Source organism: Alternaria incomplexa, assembly GCF_024043165.1.
Source record: "Alternaria incomplexa strain BMP 0042 chromosome Unknown scaffold_31, whole genome shotgun sequence".
NCBI lineage: Eukaryota > Fungi > Ascomycota > Dothideomycetes > Pleosporales > Pleosporaceae > Alternaria > Alternaria incomplexa.
The window spans coordinates 19,861-43,355 of NW_026249880.1; the positions used below are offsets into that span (position 1 = coordinate 19,861).

A 23,495-nucleotide genomic window follows, 5' to 3' on the forward strand; every position below is an offset into this window, starting at 1 on the left:
TTTCCACGGAGGGACAAGAGAGATGTGCATGAGAAGAAGATGCATATCGACATTGGGGACGGTATCTTGTTGTAAAGGAAGAGATGGGTATGTGTACGTCAGGGAAGCCTCATTGGAAGGGAAGACGATTCCGTTGGAAGAGAAAAACGCTATGTAAGAGCTGCGAACACTTGCGTCATATGTCGCACAGTCTGGGGCGCCACGTGGGAAACGCGCACGAGGAGGTTTCGGGTTACGGCGCAGTCTTGCCATATCTTGTTTACTACGTGGCGTTCATGCTGTCTAAGCGATCCTGCACACCTCAAATCGAAAGCATTATCTACTTTTAGCGAGCCAATACATGCTAATCAGCTGGCTAACTTACCTGATTCCTGTCTGCGCGCTTCTCCTTCCGGCCGTCTGATCACCCGTTCGGTCTTCCTGCGTATCACCCATGTCCGACTCCCGGCGCATCGGTGATTCACATGACTCGACCTGCCTCTGCCTCCGACTGCTACCAGCGCATCATCATTTTAAAGTTATAGTTTGCCTCACATTGATTGAGATCAGCTCGCGAACTACACTGATCGTGACTATTGGCAGTAGTCGCGAAATTAGCTTTCGGCAATGCGAACTTCCCCGGCGGTACTGCGGACACACCCTCATGGCCGCAGTCAGGCGGATACGGGCCGCCACGACACCATACTGATTGGGGAAATTCTTACAGCTTTACTTGCCCCGACGGAGTAACCCTTGCTGAAGAGCACATGGTTCAGGGATGCAGGGCAAAACTTTCGTGGCACAGTCCAGGTGTGCTCCGTTTACGCGTACTCCTTATGCTGACCGCTGTGTTACCTTGCTCTCTTGCTCTGTCAAGTCTCACCTACCTTTCTGCATTCATCTTTCTTGACCACGTCCGCGGAACCGAATTACCAACTCTCGCAAAAAGAAATCATGTCAAGAATTGCTTGTGCCTGGGCGGAGTTAGGCGAGGATGCTAACGATGCCTATCACTGGTACGAAACCACGCATATACCCGACGCCCTGGTGAAGATCAGGTCCACCGCCAGACATGCAGAGCAAGTGGAAGACAGCCCATTCCAGGAAGTACCTGGGATTGATGGCAGACTCATGACTATTTACGACCTACCAAAACAACCGAGCGCGCAAGACCTGGATGCGCGGATATGCCCTGCACTGGACAAACTTCCGAATGAGGCGAAGGTAGACACACGGTTCTACACAGAGCATAAGAACTGGTTTGGGGAAGAGTGGCGCGGAGGTATGTCACCCTCAAGATCATGATACAAGGATGCACCATGGAAGCTAACACCCTGCGTCAGATCCCCGCGATGTCCAAATGTGGGTCGTAGTCCTTTGGCAGCCCGCCCCAGAGGTTCACGACGAATTCGTAAAGTGGTTCGGAGAGGAGTTTACGCCCGGTATGCTCGAGAGTCCTGGACTTCTTCGCACGCGCATCTTCAAGCTCGAGCACGCTTCGCTCATCCAGGACGAGAAGTACAAACAAGTAGACAAGGCGTCAGTGTACCAGTACATGACGTTTTGGGAGTTCGATAGCGAGGAGTTGCCATGGGAGATCTTGGTATATCTGGGGTCTTCAGAGAGGTGGAGACATTATGTGGAGGGCGGGCTTCTGGTACGTCGCGTGTCTCCAGTCAAATGGAAATGCTGAGAGCTAACAAAGTCGTAGTCATGGCAGGTCGGACAATTTCTGGTAAATAACATCTATCCCGACATCGAGGACGCGGACTCCCCGGCCGTCATGGGGGCGAAGATCATCGTAACCCCGGTCGCACAGGAGACGTGAACGTTGTCGACACCGAAACTGATGCTAAGTAGGAATATCAGGATTTGGACGACGACATCAGCCAACATAGCGGAAGTGATCAGTTGGACGGAGGAAATGAGGCAATACCCGTAATGAACAGCGGATTTGATGATTTGATCGAGGACGTGGATTAATTGGATTGGCTAATATCTTGCCTTCGGTAAACGGCGTTTAATAATACCCCAATTGTTGTTTTCCATTCGGAGTTCCTGTCAGACACTTAGATTGACGGCCGGGCTGACCTTCATATGCCATACCACGCTGCTGTATCATTTCCGTATCATGTCGCCTTTCCGGGCGTATACGGTGGGGTACCCGGTGTGGCAGTTGATAGGTACTGATCGAATGGTGGACCGGCCTGAGAATGGACTAAGCCAGGTATACCTGAAATGACTGGTTGTAGGGATTGTTCTGGAAGAAACCGTGGCATTGTTGCCCCCGTGGGGCCGTGTGTTGACAACACTGTTCTTGAAGGATTGATGAGAGCCGGTGCTCGCGATCTTGTAAGAACCTCATGTTCACCATGGCTAAACATAGTGTGTCCAAGGTCTGATGCAGGTGGGTTTCGAGACAGGCTGTATGCGTTCGCGTTCTGCTGGGTTTTGCCTAGCGAAGGATCGGGTACGAGCTGGGATGCGGACTCATGCACGTCTGGCGTAATATGATCGTCTGCCCGACCCGCTCGCAGCCGTCTCCGCGTTTCGACTTGAGAGCTTGCCCCGAAGACTAAGTCGGACGACTCCTGTGGCGTCAGTCCGGGTTGCCTGAAAGGGCTTCCAGGCGCCTCTGATACCCCAAATACGTTCTGCTCTCCGGCCAGTGACTTATGTTCTTCTAATTTGGATGTATATTCTTCGGGATTGATGACAAGCTTGATGGTATTGTTCGCTGCGGCTGTTCGAGATTTTCTTGAAGGAAGTATCGGTGCTGATTCTAGAGATGGTCTGTTTGACCGATGCTCTGGGATCGGCAGCGCGCCTGAGCAATAATGGTCTCGGCGTCTTCGCACGCGTTCTTCGGCTTGCGAAGTCGGCTCACCAAAGCGGCCTGCTTCTTTTCGTCTGTGGATTCGTGAGCCTTCACGGGGATTGACATCGCGTGTCCTGCTGCGTGAGCCATTATGCGACTGGCAGAATATATGCTTCCCATTGTCCCCAAATCTGAGATGTCTGGGCACGTCCCACACTTCGTCCGAGCTTGCACTCAAGAGTCTGGCTCGTGAGGGCATAATCCCATTGCCTTCAGCACGACTATCAGAGCCCTCATCGCTTGCATCGTGAGCCTTGCCAGCCAACCTCTTGGCCTTCAGCCGCTCTTTGCCCACAGAGCGCGGTATCCGAGAGGAGTGACATTTCTCCGGCCTTGGGCTGCGGCCCTTGGTGTAGCGCATAGTGCGTTGAATGCCAGCGAAACTCCGCCGCTCGTCGTCGTCGAGATCGACACCTTCCACATTCGTGTATAGCCTGACTTTGCGTCCGCCGTTGCCCGTACGCTCGCCGCTGACTCGGTAAACGCATGCTCGTCCCTTTCTTCCACTTTGGTATTTCTTGCGCGCGCAGACGTATCGTGGAGTCGAAGTTTCGGCGTCATCGCTTGTCGTGATCCGAGGCGAGAGCAAGGATTTGATCAGCCCTCTTAATCCGCAACTCGGAAGCAAGACTATGACCATTGCGATAGGCCGTAGGCCAGAGGTAACGATACGGTTGATGGCGGCCCGATCGCCGTGAATGTGGTCTCGAATGTGTACACATCGCGTGCGACCGGTCTCGAGTAGGCGGTAGGGTCGCAGTTGCTTTGAAGCTCTTCGGTAGTGATTGTCGAAAGGATCTATATGGGTAAGAGTGCTAAGCAGGAGACGCGACTGCCGCTTCCAGCAAGTGAAGTCATATTCGTAGGTTCCTGTATACTATTGTCATCTTCAGACGGTTATCTCCTACCCGCCCATGCATTTTAAGACTTTGGTGCTGCTTCCATCGCAATGAGAATTTCCAATAGACTGCTAAGACCGCGTTGCGACCGGAGAGTAGGTACCAAATCGTCGTAGGGATCAACGTGCCTGCTGTTAAGGAAGCGACTGCGTTGGAAGACGCCATTGCAGGAACTGTTCATGATGATCAAGTGAAGTCCATGCTACGTCCGAAACTGCCAGCACCTCACCAGGTCCAGGGTTACAATTCAGACTCCGGAGCGCATTAATGGCAGCTTGGACAGGTGTAAATGGCATGCTCGTGGTATCTGTGGTGAGGTTGGGGTGAACAGGAGGGTGTTCTACGTCATCGAGATCGCGAACCCCTGATGGGCCCCACTCATCGGATGACTAAGTCGGTCTTAGCCTATTCCGGATGGCATGTTCTCCTACCATGAGAGCAGTGACAGCCAGCGAAACTTTTCGTCACCGGACGCAACTACGACTTCAACCACTCCGAGCAGATACTTGTTTTGCTTCCATGGATCTTGGCAATCCACTCCCCATCCTTGAGACACCTCAACCTCCTCCAGAGTTCCGTTAGGAACGCGTGCCGCAATACCTGTGGACCATGATACACATCGCGCCGACCGTCGTATCACGTCTTAGGCACCATTGAACGCAACTATTTATTGCCGATGTAACGTCAAAGATGGATCCAGCTAAATAGAGGCTGTATTGCTATGTAAGGGCGAAATTCGAGCCGATTGTGACCATCGCCTTCAAGCTCTTCCGTTGTAAGCCAATAGGTTTGGTGCGCCTGCTACATCTGTAAGGCGATTTGGCTAAATTTAGGTTTGCGAAGTCAGCGTACGTCTCACGTGCAGTCGGTGCAGAGCCACTTACAGTAGCCAGGGCCAAAACTCTTGCCCTCGCGGCCGGACCGATCGATTGCCCTTCGAGACCGCGCAGATAGGACACTAGACCAGCCACAAAAGGTGCAGACGCCGAGGTACCACTCGCTGTCATTGTGGCTGTATCTGAAGTGTGCCAGGTAGACGTGATATCACCACCTGGAGCCCAGATGTCTACGGCTGATCCGTAATTCGACGTCGAAGAACGAGCATCATTCGATTGAACGCTTCCTACGCACAGAGCATTGGCAGCACGAGCCGGCGAGACATTTGCGGCCGGCTGGTTTTCGTTTCCTGCAGCGACGACAGGCAATATACCTCGGTTCGCCAATGCGTTGACAGCGTTATCCATGGATGAGGAGGCTGGCCCACCGAGCGATAAGTTCACCACGGCTGAACCCAGTCGGCTTTTGGTAACAATATCGTTTGTTACCCAGTTCAAGCCGGCCAGCACACTGGAACCAGCTGCAACGTTATCATCGCCTATCACTTTGACCGCAATGAGATTTGTCTTCTTGGCGACACCGTAGGTCTTTGAACCAATTACACCAGCTACGTGGGTGCCATGACCGGTGACATCAGCATTGTTGGTGTTGGCTGCATTGTAGCCCCAGGAAGCGCGGCCTTCGAACTCGTTATGGGTCGTTCGGATTCCACTGTCTAGTACATACGAGTAGGTGCCGCTGCCAGCGGTCGAATCGTATATATAGCTGGTGGCTCCTCTGGTCCTGGAGGATACGCTTGCAAGACCCCATGGTGCGTTAGTCTCTACTCAGTGTTAGCGACACGCACCTCATACAAGGAAACAAAACCGACCAGGTCTGCAGACGACAAAGTGGGTGACCTAACGTCGACGTGGGCTCCAGGATGTTTATACGTACGCGTTACGAGAGCCGTTGGATACATTAGGAAGTCTTTTTCGACGAGGAACACATCATCCAATGCCTCTAATTCGGCAACAACGGCTGGATCGAAGGCCCCGGCATAACCCTTGAAGTCTCCGAAGTTGTACTCCTTATCGATCCCTGCGTTCAGGTCGACGTCGTCTCGTCGTCCGAGATGGCGAGCTACTATACTGCGGACCTTCTCACGATGAGCGGTAAATGTTGCTACGTCCACGTCCGGCTTGAGCTGTACGATGTATCGGCCCGCGATGGAATCTTCGGTTGAGCGAGTTGAAAGAGGTGCCGCATGAGCAAGAAACGATGTCGCAGCTACAGCAAGAGATAGAGCACGGATGAAGAACCGCATCTTGAAAGGCGTGAAGAGGAGCACTAATTGCTGGAAGATGAGATCGATGGAGATGGCCTAAGAGTTATCGCAACGCTTCCGCATACTTATAGCGACCCAAGATACCAAGCTCGACTTGCTCCATCGCACACCCTCGATCTAGTCTACTACCGGCGGAAGAATCGAAAGCCCATATACCCCCAAACATATCCAATAACGACCTCGTGAGAAGCAAGATGCCTGGCCCCCAGGCGCTTGCGGATGTCGCCCGGCTGACGTGCGCAGAGACTTTCCTCGTATGTACTCCACATAGTCCACTGAGAACTGATCCATCTGCCCGCTCCTGCCTCTTCTTCGCGCGATCCGATAGTTCATGCAGATGTCCTGCGATGCAATGCAGGGGCCGAATGCCCTGCGCTGCACGTGCGTGGCGAGGCAGACTGGACATGGTTTGTCGCTATGGTCTTGCGAACTTCAGATCTTCGTTACAACGTCAGAACAAATCTGCGATGTAAGACTACAAAAAACCAACAGCAACAATGGGCATTGTCGTTGACTGTGACACGACAAGAGAGCCGCTTCAAAGGGTTCGTGATCACGTTCCCGCCCGCAGTGGGGCAATGTCTCAACTGCGCCGCAGTCCAACACCAACTAGACTTAATCCCCGGAACTACTGTGCCTCATACACATTTTACTGCATGCACTCCGAGACCGGGAAAGCTCAAGTAGACTGGCGATACGACGTGGCGATATGCTGCCGCCTGCGTCCACCTCTATCCGCCGGGTACCTCACTAATCACGGCTGCTCTTCGGGGAAGAGGTATTACTCATTGCATTATCATATGAACCGGCTATTAAAACGATCCTATTATCCAGTAACGTCAGGCTTGTTCGAACCCGACTCGCGTAGTCACTTTGACCAAGCAACTCTTCTCCAGCGACCTACTCCTCCGGATCGCGACCTCCACGCTTCTTCATCTCTTCAAGATATTCCTCCTCGGTCTCGAGGTCAAATGGCAAAGGCCTGGTGATAGGATGAATCGAAGCACCATGGTCTTCGAGCTGCTTGAGACGCTTCATCGTGGCGGGTTTGGTGCGATTGACGCTGTAAAGCTTGACGCGGCTACCACAACGTTAGTATTGCTATCGAGCATGCAAGATCGCTTAGACGAGAGATACTTACTGGCATGAGGATGTCACGTGGAGATCCCAGTTCCATGCACTTCGCACGAAGGTGGGTTGCGTCTGCGTATAAGGTCAGCAGATGTTGTCTGGTAGTCACAGCGAGACTTTGCCACGCCACATCGAAACAGCCACGATGTAAGATATGCGGGACCTTCGCAACGGGAGTTAAAGTTTGCTTACATTCAAAGCGTCATCCCAGCAACGCACGCAGAATTCACTGAGCAACGTTAGCATTTGTCGCAGGACTACCAACGACAATAGACTTACAGCCATCCCTCAGCATCGACTGGAATATCGACCCACCACGTGCGCCAGGCATGGTAGTATTTCTTGCTCAAGTTCTCGTATGGCACCTCATACCAAACACCGCCACCATCGTTGCTGACCTCGACTCGTTCCGGCCAGCCACTTCCACTGTATGCCCAGCCAGTCATGCGGATCTTCCCATCGTGTACAATGACGTCTTTGTCGACAGGCGTCATGATAGCACTCGCAACAGGCATCGTCTGGATACTGAAACCGTTGCTGTATGTGACGTTTTGCTTGCCGTTCTGCGGAGTATAGTAGAGATACTCCTTCATTTGAACGGGAGCCAGAGACGGCTGGTCGATGACGTTGATGCGAGTGAGCCATTTGCAGCTTCTGGCGCCGATGTAGCCCATAACGACGGTACGGAGTGGGAAGCCATGGATGGCTGGTAGTGGCTCTCCGTTCATCTCCCACGCCAGCATGACCTCGTTGATCTTCACCTTGCGAGTCGGTACTGATACAGCGTAGTTGTATACGTGACCCTTCTTGAAGTAGGTGTCGGCGCCAAAGAACTCGACGTGCTTTCCTTCCGGCTTTAGTCCGCAGTACTTGAGCACCTTCTTGAGACTGACGCCCACGTAACGGGCCGTGCCAATGGCACCTTCTCCCCACGGCGCATTGATGAGTTCGTCTCCGTCTCCAGGGTAGTCATGGATCTGCTCGATACGGCGCGTACCACTACACTGAAGAGTAACGCAGGTCTCCATGCGTGGGAAGATACTCTCGTCCTGTAGCTCCTTCAACGTGATCTTCTTTGGCTTGTTGACGAGACCCTCGACTTCGAAGAAGTATTTCTCCGGGTCGATCTCAGGTATGCCACCGTGGTTTCTCACAAAGTGGTCTTTGTTGTTGGTTATCTCGGTTTCGACAAGGCGCTTGCGCTCCGGCTCTCCGTTGTAAGGGAATTGCAGTACATGGACCATGTCCTCGCTCTTTTCTTTCTTAACGTGTTCCCAGGAGTCGGCCGGCATGTCCTTCAGCGTCTTGCCCATCGCGTAGTGGTAGTATTTCCATCGTACACCCTCAAGCACCGGGTTGGTATCGGGCAGCGGTTTCAGCTGGAATTCGGGAGGTACGGGGAAGTCATATTTCGCCAGGATTTCTGCCGCCTGCTTCTTCTTTTCTGGGTATCGCTCCCACTCGATGTATCCTTTCCATCCTTCTCGCTCTTCTGGGAAATTCGGCTCTTCGGCTGTCAAGAGCTCGAAAGGCTTTGCGTTGGGTTCAGCGGGCGCCATGGTCGTAGTGTGGAGTTGGGGAAGTTTGATCTAGCATGAGGCTCGGGATGCATGCCCCTACAAATGCGCGCGACTGTCGCATTGTGGAGTGGACGCGCCAGCCCATGTGCGTTATGTCATGACCTCAAGGTGACTGATACTTAATAATGGGCTATACTGATCTGCCATAACGTGTACTGCAGGCAACCCCTGTACATCATCGTGCCAGCACGTGGTCTACCTGGATCCACGAATGAAAATGCCGCAAGCTCCGCAAAAGCGTTAGGAAGAGATACACCACTGCGTCATCATGATGAACGTTGAAGAGCTGCCACACATCCTAGGCGGGTACCACGCGCCTAGAACCAATAATCGTTAAGCCCGAAATCCGAGACTGGGCAGGGCAAATGCCGGAGAAAAGATGGAAACGGTGCGACCCGCATGCGATTGATGAGTAAGAATGCTAAAGTCTTGAGAATGCTTCTTATTAGTAGTCATTGCTTACAGACATGCTTGGCGTAGTACTCGTGAGCCAGGCCAGTTCTAGTCGGTGATGCGGAGCTGATTACATGCAGGCCGCATACGAGAAGTTAGAAGAGGCTCGCTTGTATCGCCGACGATTTTCGGGAGGGCCAGCGCGAATTTTCATCCCAGGGGTCAGGCATACTGCAGACAAAACCGGAAAGCAGCGCGACGACCATCGTTGTTGCAGAGCAAGGGATGGCCAGAGTTGGCATGCACGCATGGAAATGCGCGGCAGTTGCTTCACAGGTTCTGCACGTGTCGCCTCGGCAAGTTGCATGGCGTGCTAACCCGAAAGGGCTTGACCCACTTCTGCCCGCCGTCATCTCACCGCAGAACACCATGATCTCAGCATCTACACATCCGTCAGTCTCCGCACGTCTGCATTCGATATGGATGATCAACAAAGAAGCCGCAATAACATCTCTCGAAATCCCAGCCTAGATCACCAACATATCACTCAGCTTTCGCAATGGCGGACGCGGAGCTAGTAGCGCAATGGAGTGCACCCCTAAAGAATTGCTGCTATCTTAGCTGTAGGCATTACGCCGCCTCATTCCAACCACAGAATAGGATTCCGACCCGTCAAACTATGCCAATGCGTCTCACAACATCAGTCAAAGCCAAGCACCTGCATGCTAGAGGAGCGGATCATCTGCTAGTCGTTCTCACGCGCTCCACGTCCTTACGATCTGATCGAAGAAATCTCATCGAATAGCATCGCAATTCACGTCCCCTCCGAGGAGGATCAAACATCGAACGAACGCGATTCGATATGGCATCGGAAGATGAGGACTTTCCCCACGTGGCGGCGCCATCAAGGGCCGCCCTTGCAATCACGGCCCGCGTCCTGCGGTTCCAGAGCTCGATATTATTGACTGGCCGACATGCGACCTCTAGGAAAGCGTGCGATACGGAGTAGCATCACACACGTTCAGCTGGATTTCAAATGAAAACCACAGCCGGGGCTATGGGCTCGCATTGCTGGAATGTGTTCAATCCCAACTGTACGAGTAAAAGCTATGAAACACGAGATCAAGGGATCGCCCAATACAGTGGAGGAGCCGTATCAGCTAGAATCTAGATGGAGATTCGTATCTCGCATCTGGCAAACGGAAGGACCATGTATGCATGTCTCCGTGAGGACATCTGGACGATCTGGCCAATCGCAATTTTGAATCTGAACTTCTACGCCGCGTAAATGCAGATATGGTTCATACTGGGTGAGAATACGGCGACATATGGCTTGGAGGATGGCAAGCGCGGGTTACGTGTCTGCCCAGAGAGACTATGGGAGGCACACCATCATCAATGGGGGAAGCCCAGTTCACCCGGCAGTAGACTGCTACATCTCGGCTTGCTCAACACGTCTTAAATAGTCATATTCATGGGTCACCCTCAACACTAGTTTTCGCCCCCGCATCTTCGCCTCTCATTTTCACGTTTTGTTGTCTATACATTTAGAGCAACAATGGTCAATATGGTAGCAAATGCCCAGAGCGCGCTGTTGCAGAAATCTAGAGACTCTGCCTCTTTCGATACGTTTCAGCTTACGTGCATTCTCTGGGGAAGGTGAGCACAATTTGTGAGCCTATGTAACCTCCTCGCTGACCCATCTGCAGTGAGAAAATTGTCAAAGAGCGACGGGCCGCCTTCAAGCGAGTTGAGAAAGCAATCGGCACCGACGACAATGCAAAGCTCCCTCGATGCTACGCGCAGACCTCACGCGAAGATCTGTTCGAGCAAGGTCTTGAGATGGGAAAAGCGTGTCTGGATGATATGCTCAAGCATGACCATGAACATTTTGTGTGGATTACGCCGCGATACAATCTTATGAACGCCAGGTATGTGGAAGTAGTCAGGAGAATCTTCCACGACTGACTAACTGACTTCCAACAGCCCCTTCGGCCACAAAGCCATCCTCTTCGAGCCCGGGATGGAGCACAACGGTACTGAGAAACAAAAGGCAAAGTGGCTACCGCTCGCTCGATCCGGCAAGATACTTGGTACATACGCACAAACCGAGCTTGGTCATGGTTCATTCGTACGAGGTATCGAAACGACCGCCACCTTCGACCCCAATCGCGATGAGTTCGTCGTTCACTCGCCAACAATCTCGTCGACAAAGTTCTGGCCTGCAGGGCTAGGCTTCTCGACCACACACGGCACTGTCATGGCTCGACTCATTGTTGGCGATCAGGACCACGGCCCACATATATTTCTTGTACAACTTCGCTCAGTCGAGGACGGCACACCAATGCCAGGTGTGAAGATGGGCGATGTCGGCTTAAAGCTTGGGTAAGTAAGGAGATCGCAGAAGGCGTCAGAATTCAGTCTCTGACCATGATCTAGCTACAACGAAGCAGACAATGGCTTCGCCTCTTTCGACAACGTTCGCATCTCTCGATCGCAGATGCTCATGGCCCACAGCCAGCTCACATCCGATGGTACCTTCACCAAAGACCCCATAAGCGCCAAGCTCTCGTACTCCGTCATGCTGCTCGTCCGCGGCAGGATGCCCAGCGTCTTTACGGTTCAGCTAGCCCAAGCTTTGACGATTGCGACACGATACTCTGTTGTACGACAGCAAGGCCTCGGACCTGCCGACGCGTTTGCCACCGAAGGAAGCATCTTGCACTACAAGCATCAGCACTTCCGTCTTTTGAGCTTGATCGCCAAGACGTACGCCATGTTCTTCGGGTCTCGGGTCTGCGACGAACAGTATAACAAACTACGGGAGATGCAGAGCAAGAACGATCATTCTCTTCTGCCGGCTGTTCACGCATTGACTGCTGGAATGAAGGCGTATGTCACGTCTGAGGCTGCTGATGGTGCCGAAGACGCGCGCAAACTATGTGGCGGTCATAGTTATATGTCTATCTCAGGCCTGCCAGACATCGTCGGTGCCTTGGTCGGTGGAGCAACCTTCGAGGGCGAGAACTACGTTCTGTGGCAACAACTCGGACGACATCTCCTCAAGCAACTTGACCGCCTACAAGATGGCGAGCCGATCGAGCCCCACGTGCAGTACCTGACCGATATCGAAGACCCTAAACTTCCATGCTGCGCATCCGCAACGCAATTTCTCGACCCTAAGGTACAACTCGCCATCTATCGCGACCGTGCACACCGTATGGTTGTAAAGGCGCATTCGGCAATTCGCGCATCAAGCAAGTTGCCAGCGGATGCGTGGAACGAGCACATGATGCTACTCATCTCCGCCTCGCGGGCCCATATTGAGTACTTCATTCTGAAGTCATTCACCGACTTCATCTCGAGCCTGTCTGACTCTACGTGCAACTACCTACGCATCGTCTTAAACCGTATGCGCTCCCTCTACGCCCTTTCAACGATTATAAACCCACGTACCGTCGACGCAGTCTCCTTCATCGAGACAGCTGACGAGCGTTCTCCGTATTTCACTTCGGGACAGCTCGACACTATCCGGCATCTTGTCAACGGTTTGCTCGATCAGCTACTGCCCGAGGCCGTTGGTCTGATGGACGCGTGGGACTTTTCCGATGCCAGTCTCTGCAGTGCGCTGGGTATGTACGACGGCAATGTATACGAGAACATCATGCGATGGGTCGAGCAGTTGCCTATCAATCAGAAAGCGTGGCAGAATGCTGGGGTACAGCAGGGGTGGAAGAAGTGGGTTGATCCGATCCTGAAAAGGGAGGCGAAGTTGTAGAGCGACGGAGCCTGGATGTGTGATTCATGTCGTCGCGATAGTATGGGTGTGATGAGGATAGCAGTGTTGGATGCTGTGAATGAAGATGTTTTGAATTTGCAAGACAGCTACAGCTGGACTTTGGCCTGCTCCTATATAATACAATGCAATAATCCCAGCGAGCTCGGTACCAATGTGGACTGGTAGATTTCCACTCCTATGTGACGCAACCTCAATACTCTTCAACACAAGCTGCGAGATCAAAGTGCATCCCGGTGCGTCTCTTTGGCTTACGGCCATAGAACACGTAAATCTTCGTCGGAGAGAACTTTGGTCAACTGACTGATCCAAGTCGGCGCGTTGAGCCTTTCAACCTTGACATCGAACACATTATAGCCTTTCACGTTGACCATAACCCTCTTTCCTCCTTCGACGAGTTCCTCCAGGACAGGGAAGATCGACTGTAGCTTTGACACAAGCGCTACAACTTGCTGCCGTCTCAGCGTCGAGGAGGGCCTGTGTAGACATTGGAGATAAACAACGACCCGCGCATTGACTCCTAGTGGGAGCAGTCTCCGGAGATTAGCGTCAAGTTGGGTAACATTTTCATCGACGCCTTCGACATAATCGAAGCGAATGTAGATATGCTTGACGTGCTGGTGCACATCGATGTCCAAGCCCAATGTGTCCTGAAGGAGGAAGTCCAAGCCTAGTGAAGCAACTTCAGGGTTGCTACCACGTCCTGAAGGGTTGCTACCACGTCCTGAAGGGAAGCCGGGGACCATGAAGGTTGATACCTCGTACCACATCTCGCCAATCTCTTTCATGGTATCAAGCGGAACGTATCCATGTGTGAAGAGATGGTCGTAACTGGTCGTCTGGAGCGAGTTCAGCCACCAAAGGTTGCCAAGGTGGCCCCACGTGGTGTAAGTCTTCCGCGGAAGTAGATGAGCGTATACCATATCGCGTAGTTCCCGTGGTAGTTTACTCTGCATCATCTTGGACAGAGTCATGCATTCTGCCTTCGCGTGGATCGCTATGTACGTCATGATTTCTTTGTAGAATTTTCTCGCTTCGTTATCGATCGCGACAGATTCGTGAAGTCTGGCCAGAAAACTCTCATGAGTGGGGGCCGTTGTTCTTTCGATGAGTGAAGTGTAAACGTGATGCAACAATGCTCGTTTCCGCAGAGCGCTTAACGGATGGTTAGCAGGTTCTTTCTTAGTCTCGATAGCGCTTACTTACCGGTGGACGAAATCCCTATCCATGGTCGAGCTTGACGGGCTGCGCCGCAAATGTTCCAAAGGTGTCGCAATGTGGGGACGGTACCTAACTGGGAGAGTCTCGGTACGACTGAGAAAATGAAAAGCGTGACACTAGCTCTCGTTTGTTATTCTTCAAGTTTCTCCAGGCAACAGCACTGGCACGTGATCGACCGTGTAGGCGCACTGGACACTTTCCACAACAAGCTAGCACCTCTGCTTGTACTACGCAGACCTTCCAAATCACATTCTCGCAATGACTAATCGCCTTCATATAACCTCTTCATGCCCATGAGCCTTGCATGTATCTCCCTCCAGCATCACCGATCCAGTGCTTCGTTTCCGAGTTTTGAAAGAGGACGCGCTCAGCTCTAGTCGTCAACGCCGTGAAGAACCTCACCAATCTGCACTTGAGAGCAGAAGATGAGCACTGCACGCCATGGCCTTGTTGTTGTTTGGAGACTACCGCGCCTTGAAATTCGTGAGATGTGTCTTCTATACTACACCTAAGAGCTGCTCGTTGTCCTTTGACGGGCGTGTTGTCAGAGCCTATTACCCTTCTTGCAGCAACTGTCGTCTTTGCTCTCCAGTCAGCGATAGATAACGATTATGTATATGGCTAGCAACCGTGAAGTGTGAGCATGATTAAGATGATGAAAATAAAATGACCCTAAACGCCGTCTCCTAGCCCGTACGAGGGCAATGGGTATCTATGCAGGCCGTTGGTACACAGAGTAAAATACATTTGCAACCAGAAAAACGCCACCTCCCCCCTCATTTCTTGTGCACTACAACCACAATACGCCACGAATGTCAGCGCTCGAAGACTGGTAAGGAAACAGCTCCGCGACATTCTCTGGAGCATCTTTTCCATCAAGGCAATCCTCCACCACACGCACAATGCTCTCGAAATCAGACAAGACGCGTTTCGCATACGGCTGACTAAAGGCCAAGTCATGTAGCATGCCCTTAGCGCGGTGGAAGGCCTCGATGTGGGCCTCGGTGTGGGGATGCGTCCTTCCAGCAGAGTCGCGGACGAGAAGAGAGCAAAATACCAGAAGTGCATTCGACAGGGACGTTATCATACGATGCCGAAGGCTGAATGGCTGACGAACTTCCCGCGTAAAGAATGTCGAATGGGTGAGGCTGAAGCCGGCAAGTTGGCGGAGGTGTTCAGCGTGATTATCGTCGTATTGCAGAGAGATTATGACGGAACGTAGCCCCCAAAGAACGAAGTCTCTCTTCTTCTGCTTGATGAACATCTTCAGCGTTGGGTCACCTGCCTCATCCCGCTGAACGTATGATGGCATCTCCAGTTCTGGTAAGTCGTGGTCGAGAAAGTAGGTGATCTGCCTATCAATGATGTCCTGGGTCGTGCTATCGAGACTACGGCCGTCGACAGCGTTGCTGGCGTAACGCGCCCAGAGAATGACGTAGTGAATGTAGTGATCGATGAAAGGCCTGGGGTCATCACTATCATCAGGTTTGTGGAGGTTGGCCTATATAACGTGAGCGTGAGGAGGTAGGAAGAGGCGGACACGGCAATTCAGGAAGAAACTGAACACCCTGGAGGCGAAATCGACGTCAAGACACCCACCTTACATGTTTTCATCTTGATGTAGTCTTCAGACCTGTTCAGGGTGGGGAAGAGTACGAGTTGGGGCTTTACTTACCCTTTGTGACAGATCCACAGGTGCCTCGACTTGAATGTCGGTTTCGTGGATTCTATATGGTCTTCCACACGTCAACGAGATAAATCGGTCTTGGACAAAGATATTCCAGAACGTGCAGATGCGCTCATATGCTTGAACAGTCGTGATATTTGTCCACGTAGATTGCCGATGTAAGGAGGACTGGAGGGCGAGTGTTGCAGCGGCACCGATGGTGTTGTAAGCTGGACCGGGCATGTCTACGTATTGGTAGTAAATAGCCTACAATTCTTAGTCTATGTGCATCAAGCTCAGAGCTTTTGAACCCGTACCTGGAATAGAACGCAATGTATCAGCGTCAGATCGCCGCTTCCACTTAGTAGCGACCTCTTGTCGACGAGCTCGTCAGCCATCTCAAGCCAACGCCAGCCCTTAGGCTTGCCAGTGTCGATGGGTGCGACATTGAGGAGTATGTCGCAGCATGCGAAGATGGTGTAGTTCAGCGCGAGAAACTCACGATCTTCTGATGGTATGGTCGTGCTTGCTAGCATGTGTTGGCTGCGATTGCGGAACTCGGGTTCATCTATGCACGGATGAGACAGGTGAATGTCGGTGAAGAAGGAGGCTAGGTACTGTTGGTAATCGGCGGGGCTAGGAAAGGGTAGCTTCCTGTTGCCGACTTGTACGAGGTGCGATGGGTCGCCGTTGATAGGGGAGCCAGCGCCTGGGGCACCGGGTATTGCTGGGTCTGCCGACTCTTGTGAGAAGAGCGAGGGCTGTCCCATGAAGGCGAGAGCTGGGTTGATGGGGTCAAGCGGCGGGACGGACAACGCGACGTCACCTCTGAAGGCATCGCTACCGTTCTCTTCGCGCTCGACACTGCCCATTGGCGTCATGGTCAGGCCTCGGTCGCGCATGAGAGCTTCCATCATAGCCTCAATTCGGGCCATGCGCGCTTCCATGGTCATACCGCGTGTGCTGGCGTCGCTCGCCCTCCGCTCGGTGCCGTTTTCCGACGGCATCAAGCTCCTTCGTGGTACGTTGTGGCCGTTGCCGTTGGCGCTGGTATTTGAGGCTTGTGTATGGAGGGCAGGCGTGGGTCGACTGAGGTTCTGCAGGGCTTCGGCGGCCGTCTGGTCTTCAGAGAAGAAGCATCGCTTGCCGTTATCCATGCATCGCTGGCATGGGTTCTCGCCGGAACACTGTTGACGTCAGTTGTTGACTCTCGTTGTTGTTGCTGGTAGAGTTCGTAGATGCGGAAGCGACGCTGTCGCATGAGGAAGTCGCGATGCAGTCGCGAGAGAAGTGACCGAGGCAGCCAATATACAAAAGAGCGTACATACCTTGAGCTTGGATCGCCTGCATGATACACCTGCACAATCTGTCAGCCGGCTGATGGCATAACCTCGTCGTCCTGTCGCGCGAGCTGCGTCGAACCACTACGGAACCATCGGAATGCCGCATAGGAAGCTCGAGATGCGCCGAACCAGAGCGAGTGTCGCAACTTACATGCTTTGGGCGCGTACTTTTGGCGGACCTTTTTGCGCTTGGGCGACGACGACCTCCTCTCGACGTCCATGTGCTCCATGGGCGAAGGATGGCTGTTCATGGCGCGATGGAGTTGTTGGAAGAAGGATGGCGCTCAAGCAAGCTACTTCGGAACGCGACCGGGATCCGGGCTGCTAGCGCGTCTTCAGCTTCCGTCTCAGTGCAGCCAACCGCATCGCTTCCAATCCTCACTCCGCCATACACGTCGTCAAAAAAATGATCATTCAATGCGGCGAATTTGGGATACAGGAAATAACCTTGCTCAGCTGGAAGTTTTGCAGGACGTCGTCGTGGGACCCAGATGTACGGTAGGGCGCTCACAAGCCTCTGACATGTGATCCACACATCAAGTTGAGGCAGACACCTATCCCTCATTACCAACCGCATCACCACAGAGCACCTCGACATTCCATGGCCGCGACTCAGAAGAAACAAAGATGCATTGAAAATATTAAGTTACCAACTATCACGCCTATGCACTACGAGTGGCAGCGAACTGTGACACCCTCACACTCGTCTATCTCGCTCGTAGCCGTAGTTGACGTATGGATTATCTGCTTCTGGACCGCGGTAGGTCTCGAAGGATAAGGAAACAATACAATCGAGAAAGAGAACTATCAAAAAGACAAGGAAGGTAAGACTCGCTCCCGCGCTGAAAATGCATGATTGGATACGCTCGGTACCGCGTGAGAAAAAAGGCAGATATGAAAGTCCTGGCTTCGTAAGGCGTGGTGTCGTGAAGTCATGACTTCATGAGGAAGACAGCTTCCGGTACTTCTCGTCATCCTTCTAAGTGTCTCATGACAGCGAAAGAGATCAGAGTCGAGCTTCGGATCGGCATCCAGCAAGGAGACCACTTCCTTCATCTCTCGCTAACACCAATCACCCATGCATCGCCCAAATCTTCAACGCCAGCCCACAAAGCTTCCTAAGCGCCTTCGTCTCCTTAACCTCCTTATACCTCTTCGCCAGCCCATCAATCTTCCTCACACACTCCTCAATCTGCGCGCGATAATACGTCGCATCCATCGTACCCAGCACCTTATCCTCGCCATTCGCAGCATCAACAAGGCCCTTGATGCACTCGGTGACAGCGCGCCGGCGACTGTTCTTGGGCTCGGCGTGCCGGAACATGTCTTCCATTTCGGCTTGGAGGACCATGTTGTCGGTGCTGATGTACTGGAGGACCGAGGTGCGTGCGGCGCTGTCGCCGGGCTCGATGGTGATGGATGGGATTTGGGGGTTGGTGCCTTTGGAGGCGGCGTTTGAGGCGGTTGCGGCGATGAGTTTTGAGATGCCGCTTCCGGGTGGTGCGGAGGTAGTGGCGTTGGCGTGCGTGAATTGGGGGGCGTCGGGGTCGAGGCCGGAAGTGGAGGCGCGGCCACGGAAGGACCATCCTCCTGCGGGGGGTGGAACTGCGCCAGGGAGGGGTTGGTCAGACTGAGAAGCAGAGCTTGTCTGTGGGTTGACGTTTGTAGAGCCGTAGCTCTGGCGGAAGTCATTGAGCGGCTGCGGCTTGGGCGCAAGAGGGTCGACAAATACCGTCGGGCTGTTCAGGCGTCGAAGGATCTCCTCAATGCACTGAGCCATGCGCATAGTCTGTGAATCCAGGTTGTTGGACCTGCCCAGTAAGAAGTCATAGAGTCCCTGTAGACGAGCCATGGGCCATGCTTCCTTGAGCTTCTGGGCGCCATCCGGATCCAGAGGGATATCAGCGTCAAACTCTTCAAGCACACGCTTGACGGGTTCAAAGACTTGGTGGGTCAGAACTTGCACAACCTTGGCCACCTCCCACTGTTCTCCGGTTTGGAGCAGATGTTCAAGTCGGTCGATGCCTTCGAGCATGTGGCCGGTATGCCATGCTAGCACGTTGATACGACCCTTGTAGACGTCCTTGTAGTGACCAAGGAGAATCTGTGTTTTGAGTCGAGTGGCCTCTTCTTCACGGGCTAGACGTATCTGCTCGTGGTGCTGGCGCTCTACATCAGCCTTGTGAGCTTCGAACTGGTTCAGAAGGCTGATTGTGGCCATGCGCTGGTTGTGCTCGGCGATGACGGGTTCCATGGGGTTGTGACCGGAAGGAAGGATGGGCTCTTTCATCTTTTGCTCACCGAGCACGTTGGTCAGCTTCTCACGCACATACGCCCTACGCTCCTCGGAGGTCTGGTTCTCGTAGAACTCGGCGGGATGTTGTAAGTTGCTGAAAGCTTTTGGCGGCGGGAGTGCTGGCTGCGACGTCCACCGGGGACGCTTATCCTTGATACCGGTTGCGCGCCCCATGGAGTTTCGGTCGTACGGAGCACGACGCTTTTGTCGCTGTAGTTGCTGGCGCTCCCTCAACACCATTCGCTCGTTCTCTCGGAGACGCATTTCGCGCTCGCGGAACTCTTCTGCGGACTTCCGCTTCATGGCCATATCGTACCATTTAGGGTCCAGTTCTCGGGGATGGGGTTCTCGCTTGGGCTTCGCAATACGGCCTGTGGCGACGGCGTGGTAGGACTGCTGCTGCTTCGGCGATTTAGTTGGGTTGTGTTTGGTCTTAACAGTACGTTTACTGACCCTGGCCCGCGGCAGAAGTTCTGTACGCGTGTTGCTGTCGCGGACATTGTTGAGTCCTGCTGCGACGATATAGGGGGTTGGCCTCTGGAAAGATCGCTATGTCCATGGTTAGTCGTAGTCTGGATGTTGTCGGATGGGACATACAAACCTTGAATACGCGAGCATGAGTTTCGAGCTTCAGGTATACCTCTTGGTACTGGATCTGCGCCTTCTCTCTAATGACGCCTACCAGGTAGCTTGCGCCGTTCCGGATGGTCTCGCGGATGGAGGCCATGGCGGCGAAGTTGGTGGGGGTGGATGTGCTGAATGAAGTGTAGGTGGAAATGATTGAGAAAAAGCTGTGAAACTGTTGGGTAACTGCTGGGCTGTCTGGATCGGGGAAAGTAGATCAAGAAGGGAAGCCAATATACAGCGGAGGCAGTTCGTACTAGAGAGAGTTGGTATCGAGAAGGAGAAGCGTTGGTTAGAAGAGAGGAAGGCAGCCAGGTCGGTATACGCTAATGAAATCGCGCTTGACCGATGTAGGGTTCTTGGCGTCGTTGACAGAAGTGAATACTAGTGAATGGGGGAGTTATGACGAAATGATCCGTAGATACAGCCGTTAAACGCCAGTCACCGCGGCGAGAAGAGCCATTAACGTCAGACAGGCAGGAAAAATGGAGCAGGAGAGGGTTAAGAAGGCTGGGAACCTGGTCTTGTGATTCGTGATTGACCTTCTTGTGCGCGAGCATTCACTGTGGCGGAATCGGGGCCTTGTGACAGTCCTACCGGCAAAGAAACAACCGGGAGGGCAACAATGCTCCGCCATCGTGAATTCGGGGTGAGTAAAGGTGTTGGTAGACAGTGCATGCGAATATGGTGTTCAAGACAGTGTGGACTGACATGGAGGTCGTCTCCACAGGGGCATTTCGCACCACACCCATGGAGATGCAGTAACATGTCGACCCTGACATGCCTGGATTCAAGGACTTCGCACCCTACGGTAGAAAATAGAAATGAATATGAGAGCATGCCGAGTGAGGGTCATGTAGGAATGAAGCAAAGGCCAATATGCGAAGATGGGATGGTGAAGTGGATGAAGAGAGGTGTGGGCACTTGAATAGGAGTGAAAGACATTAAAAACCTTGGATTAAGTTGGGGGTAGTTGTAGAAAAGGATAGAGCTGAGTTTTTCGATACAGTAGAAGTCGAGGCAAGGACGTCGGGGACTGCACTTGCCGTTTGTGTCGAAGCGGAAGCCGCCATTGACTTTCCGCCACGTTTCTACACCACGTACTGCCCTCTTGCCCCATCTCATTTCATCACCCCTTGACAGCCTCGAAAGAAGAGGTGAACATGGTGTATCTCAACAACAGAAAGACGCAGGCAGAGGGAAGAGTGATTCCAGACGACGACCCCTTGCTCACCTGCCGCGCGTCTTCAAGTCCACGGATACGGAAGCAGCGGCACTCCAACTGTTCGAGACGCCCAGGGGCCTCTAAAACAACACACTGAGGTGAAGATGCAGCCATGAAGGCCGCAGAAGAAGCCAGACCAATGCAGGTGGGGACCCCAAAATGAAAACAGTGCCCACGACTCAGGCACCAGAAGTCTCGACCGAATCCTATTCCATGGGCAGTCAGGCGTCCGGCGTTTGCATCGTATTGCGGTACGGATCGATCGCACGTCCAGTCCTTCGAACTCGGTGTTGCACGTCAAGTGTGGCGTTCACTGAGGAAAGCCAGTCCTCTGAGGCTGACGGCAACAACAGGATAGCGCAGCTTACATACATCGCGACGCGCCTTGAATAGTAATCCACGACAACACCCACAGAACCCCCGATAGCAATCCCCCCTTTTGACGCCTCGATGACGGGACGCGCAAGCCCCAAGGATTTGGGCGAGATTTGTTCCTGCAGACAGGCGGCTTGATGTGGCTTCTGTGGCACAGGGCGGCTTGGCCGGATGCCGAAATCCGAGTTGGCGCGTGGGGTCTTGCCGCTTGCGGCTAGCCGACGGGGCGGAATCGACGTTTTCTGTCGAAACGCAGCCTTTCTGTCGAATAGCCTCGAATAGCCCCAAGGCAAACATGCCAAAGCAGGCTCAAGCCCATGCATGCCATCTCTGGGGGCCGTGCCCTCACATCATGGGCGCCGATCGCCTGGGACTTCTTGATCCTCGTAGTATCAGGTTTCTCAGGGCTGCCCAGGTGCCCGCTTGGTGTCGTGTATATCTCCCGCTGCCCTGCCTTTGTCGAAGCTGCTTTCGGGGTTTTACTGCTTACTGCTAATCACGCGTTCTTGGGGACAGGACGCTCAGTTTACCTTTCTTTTCGCGGCTACCTACATTAGTCACTCGTTATACCGAACTTTGTAATTACGCTAATATGAGGGTCTCACAACTTCCCCTCCTCGCCATCACCGTCGGCGCCAGCCTCGTGCTCGCTCAAGAACGCTGCGACGCGCCTTCGCCAGGCATATACTGCAACTCGACGGAAATTCTCGCCTACCACGCGGACGACTGCAAATCTTTCCACGTATTTGTCGCACGAGGCTCCGACGAACCCTACCCTGGCCGCCTAGGTAACCTTACCTCGAAGATCTGCGCAGCAATTGGAGGGTCATCTGAATGTGGTTACGAGGATGTCGAGTATCCTGCAAAGAGCTCAGCATGGGGAGCGACCGCGTGGTGTGAATCAGCAAGCAAGGGTGCGAAGAGCGGACAGGAACAGATGAAGGCGTACAGCGAAAAGTGCCCAGACAGCAAGTTGATCGTATTGGGCTTTTCGCAGGGTGCGTCAGTGGCACAGGACATGCTGGGTGGAGGAGGAGGCCCCGTCTTTGCGTGTGAGCAAGACATGAATCCAGCTCTGGACGCTACTTCCGCTCCTGGTTCCAATGGTATGTGCTCCCATGTGCAACTCAAGTCACGCTCTACACCGGTTTACTAACTTTGCCGCTGTAGTCGTCGCAGCAGTAACCTTTGGCGCGGTCGTCCGTTCCCGTGACCAAAACTTCACAGTCGGCCGCGGCGTAGACTACGACGGAACCAGTGCGCGCAGCCCAGAACACCTCGAAGGACTAAACGCCTACGCCGACGTCCTCCTCGACTACTGCCACTACGGCGACCCAATCTGCGCCGTTGGATCCTCGCCCCCAGACACAAACGAGCACCTGAACTATTTCTTCATGCACAACGAAGAGGTGATCAAGTGGGTATCCGGCATGGCCAAATCAGGTGGTGATGTGAGTGCGAAACCCAGCAAGCCCGTAATCAGCCAGTCTTCTTCTTCGACAAGTGTGCCTGCGAAGCCGGCCGCCACAGCATCTGGATCCGCTACCCCTTCACCTGTTGCGACGACAACTGACGATGCGACGAAGGTTGCAGAGGCTAGCGCTACGGGTGCTGCCAGCTCGCTGACTACTACCCTTGGCTATATGTCGGGGTTGGCGTTGGGTGTGGCTTTCTTTTTGTAGATCGTTTGCGTGATCTTCTTGCGTCATACCCTATATTTCATTCCGAGAGCTTGTATCGCAAGCGTCATTGTTTAGACATTTAACAGACGAGCTGAGGAGTTGAGGAAGCATACAACAAGCATATACACACGGCGTACATGGTGTCCATTACAAGTCTTCGATGGAATTTGAACATTACTCTTTCATTACTATGAAGCCATCATCATGATGCATGCAAGAGGTACTTGCGTTCTCAAGCCTTTT

At 53.2% G+C, this 23,495-nt stretch overlaps 8 protein-coding genes across 8 annotated transcripts; 3 read left to right on the forward strand and 5 right to left on the reverse strand.

Annotated features, from left to right (window-relative positions):
- Positions 1-1,423: 1,423 nt before the first annotated feature.
- Positions 1,424-1,807, forward strand: J4E90_010949 (uncharacterized protein; the record flags this gene model as incomplete). The annotated part of the gene is made up of 2 exons (XM_051440461.1): positions 1,424-1,582; positions 1,691-1,807. 2 exons carry the CDS (start codon positions 1,424-1,426, stop codon positions 1,805-1,807), a joined length of 276 nt encoding a protein of 91 aa, XP_051285663.1.
- A 2,668-nt stretch (positions 1,808-4,475) lies between these two features.
- On the reverse strand, positions 4,476-5,899 carry J4E90_010950 (uncharacterized protein; the record flags this gene model as incomplete). The annotated part of the gene is made up of 2 exons (XM_051440462.1): positions 4,476-5,416; positions 5,530-5,899. 2 exons carry the CDS (start codon positions 5,897-5,899, stop codon positions 4,476-4,478), a joined length of 1,311 nt encoding a protein of 436 aa, XP_051285664.1.
- A 921-nt stretch (positions 5,900-6,820) lies between these two features.
- J4E90_010951 (uncharacterized protein) lies at positions 6,821-8,610 on the reverse strand (the record flags this gene model as incomplete). The annotated part of the gene is made up of 4 exons (XM_051440463.1): positions 6,821-7,001; positions 7,062-7,123; positions 7,244-7,280; positions 7,331-8,610. The coding sequence occupies 4 exons, from the start codon at positions 8,608-8,610 to the stop codon at positions 6,821-6,823; spliced, it is 1,560 nt and encodes a 519-aa protein (XP_051285665.1).
- A 1,972-nt stretch (positions 8,611-10,582) lies between these two features.
- Positions 10,583-12,802, forward strand: J4E90_010952 (uncharacterized protein; the record flags this gene model as incomplete). Its single annotated transcript, XM_051440464.1, has 4 exons — positions 10,583-10,683; positions 10,734-10,955; positions 11,011-11,409; positions 11,464-12,802. 4 exons carry the CDS (start codon positions 10,583-10,585, stop codon positions 12,800-12,802), a joined length of 2,061 nt encoding a protein of 686 aa, XP_051285666.1.
- A 269-nt stretch (positions 12,803-13,071) lies between these two features.
- Positions 13,072-13,830, reverse strand: J4E90_010953 (uncharacterized protein; the record flags this gene model as incomplete). Its single annotated transcript, XM_051440465.1, has 1 exon — positions 13,072-13,830. One exon carries the CDS (start codon positions 13,828-13,830, stop codon positions 13,072-13,074), a length of 759 nt encoding a protein of 252 aa, XP_051285667.1.
- A 1,001-nt stretch (positions 13,831-14,831) lies between these two features.
- Positions 14,832-17,301, reverse strand: J4E90_010954 (uncharacterized protein; the record flags this gene model as incomplete). Its single annotated transcript, XM_051440466.1, has 4 exons — positions 14,832-15,542; positions 15,717-15,974; positions 16,025-16,894; positions 17,098-17,301. The coding sequence occupies 4 exons, from the start codon at positions 17,299-17,301 to the stop codon at positions 14,832-14,834; spliced, it is 2,043 nt and encodes a 680-aa protein (XP_051285668.1).
- An 821-nt stretch (positions 17,302-18,122) lies between these two features.
- Positions 18,123-20,073, reverse strand: J4E90_010955 (uncharacterized protein; the record flags this gene model as incomplete). The annotated part of the gene is made up of 3 exons (XM_051440467.1): positions 18,123-19,748; positions 19,800-19,895; positions 19,948-20,073. 3 exons carry the CDS (start codon positions 20,071-20,073, stop codon positions 18,123-18,125), a joined length of 1,848 nt encoding a protein of 615 aa, XP_051285669.1.
- A 2,089-nt stretch (positions 20,074-22,162) lies between these two features.
- J4E90_010956 (uncharacterized protein) lies at positions 22,163-23,252 on the forward strand (the record flags this gene model as incomplete). The annotated part of the gene is made up of 2 exons (XM_051440468.1): positions 22,163-22,676; positions 22,741-23,252. 2 exons carry the CDS (start codon positions 22,163-22,165, stop codon positions 23,250-23,252), a joined length of 1,026 nt encoding a protein of 341 aa, XP_051285670.1.
- Between the last annotated feature and the right edge of the window lie 243 nt (positions 23,253-23,495).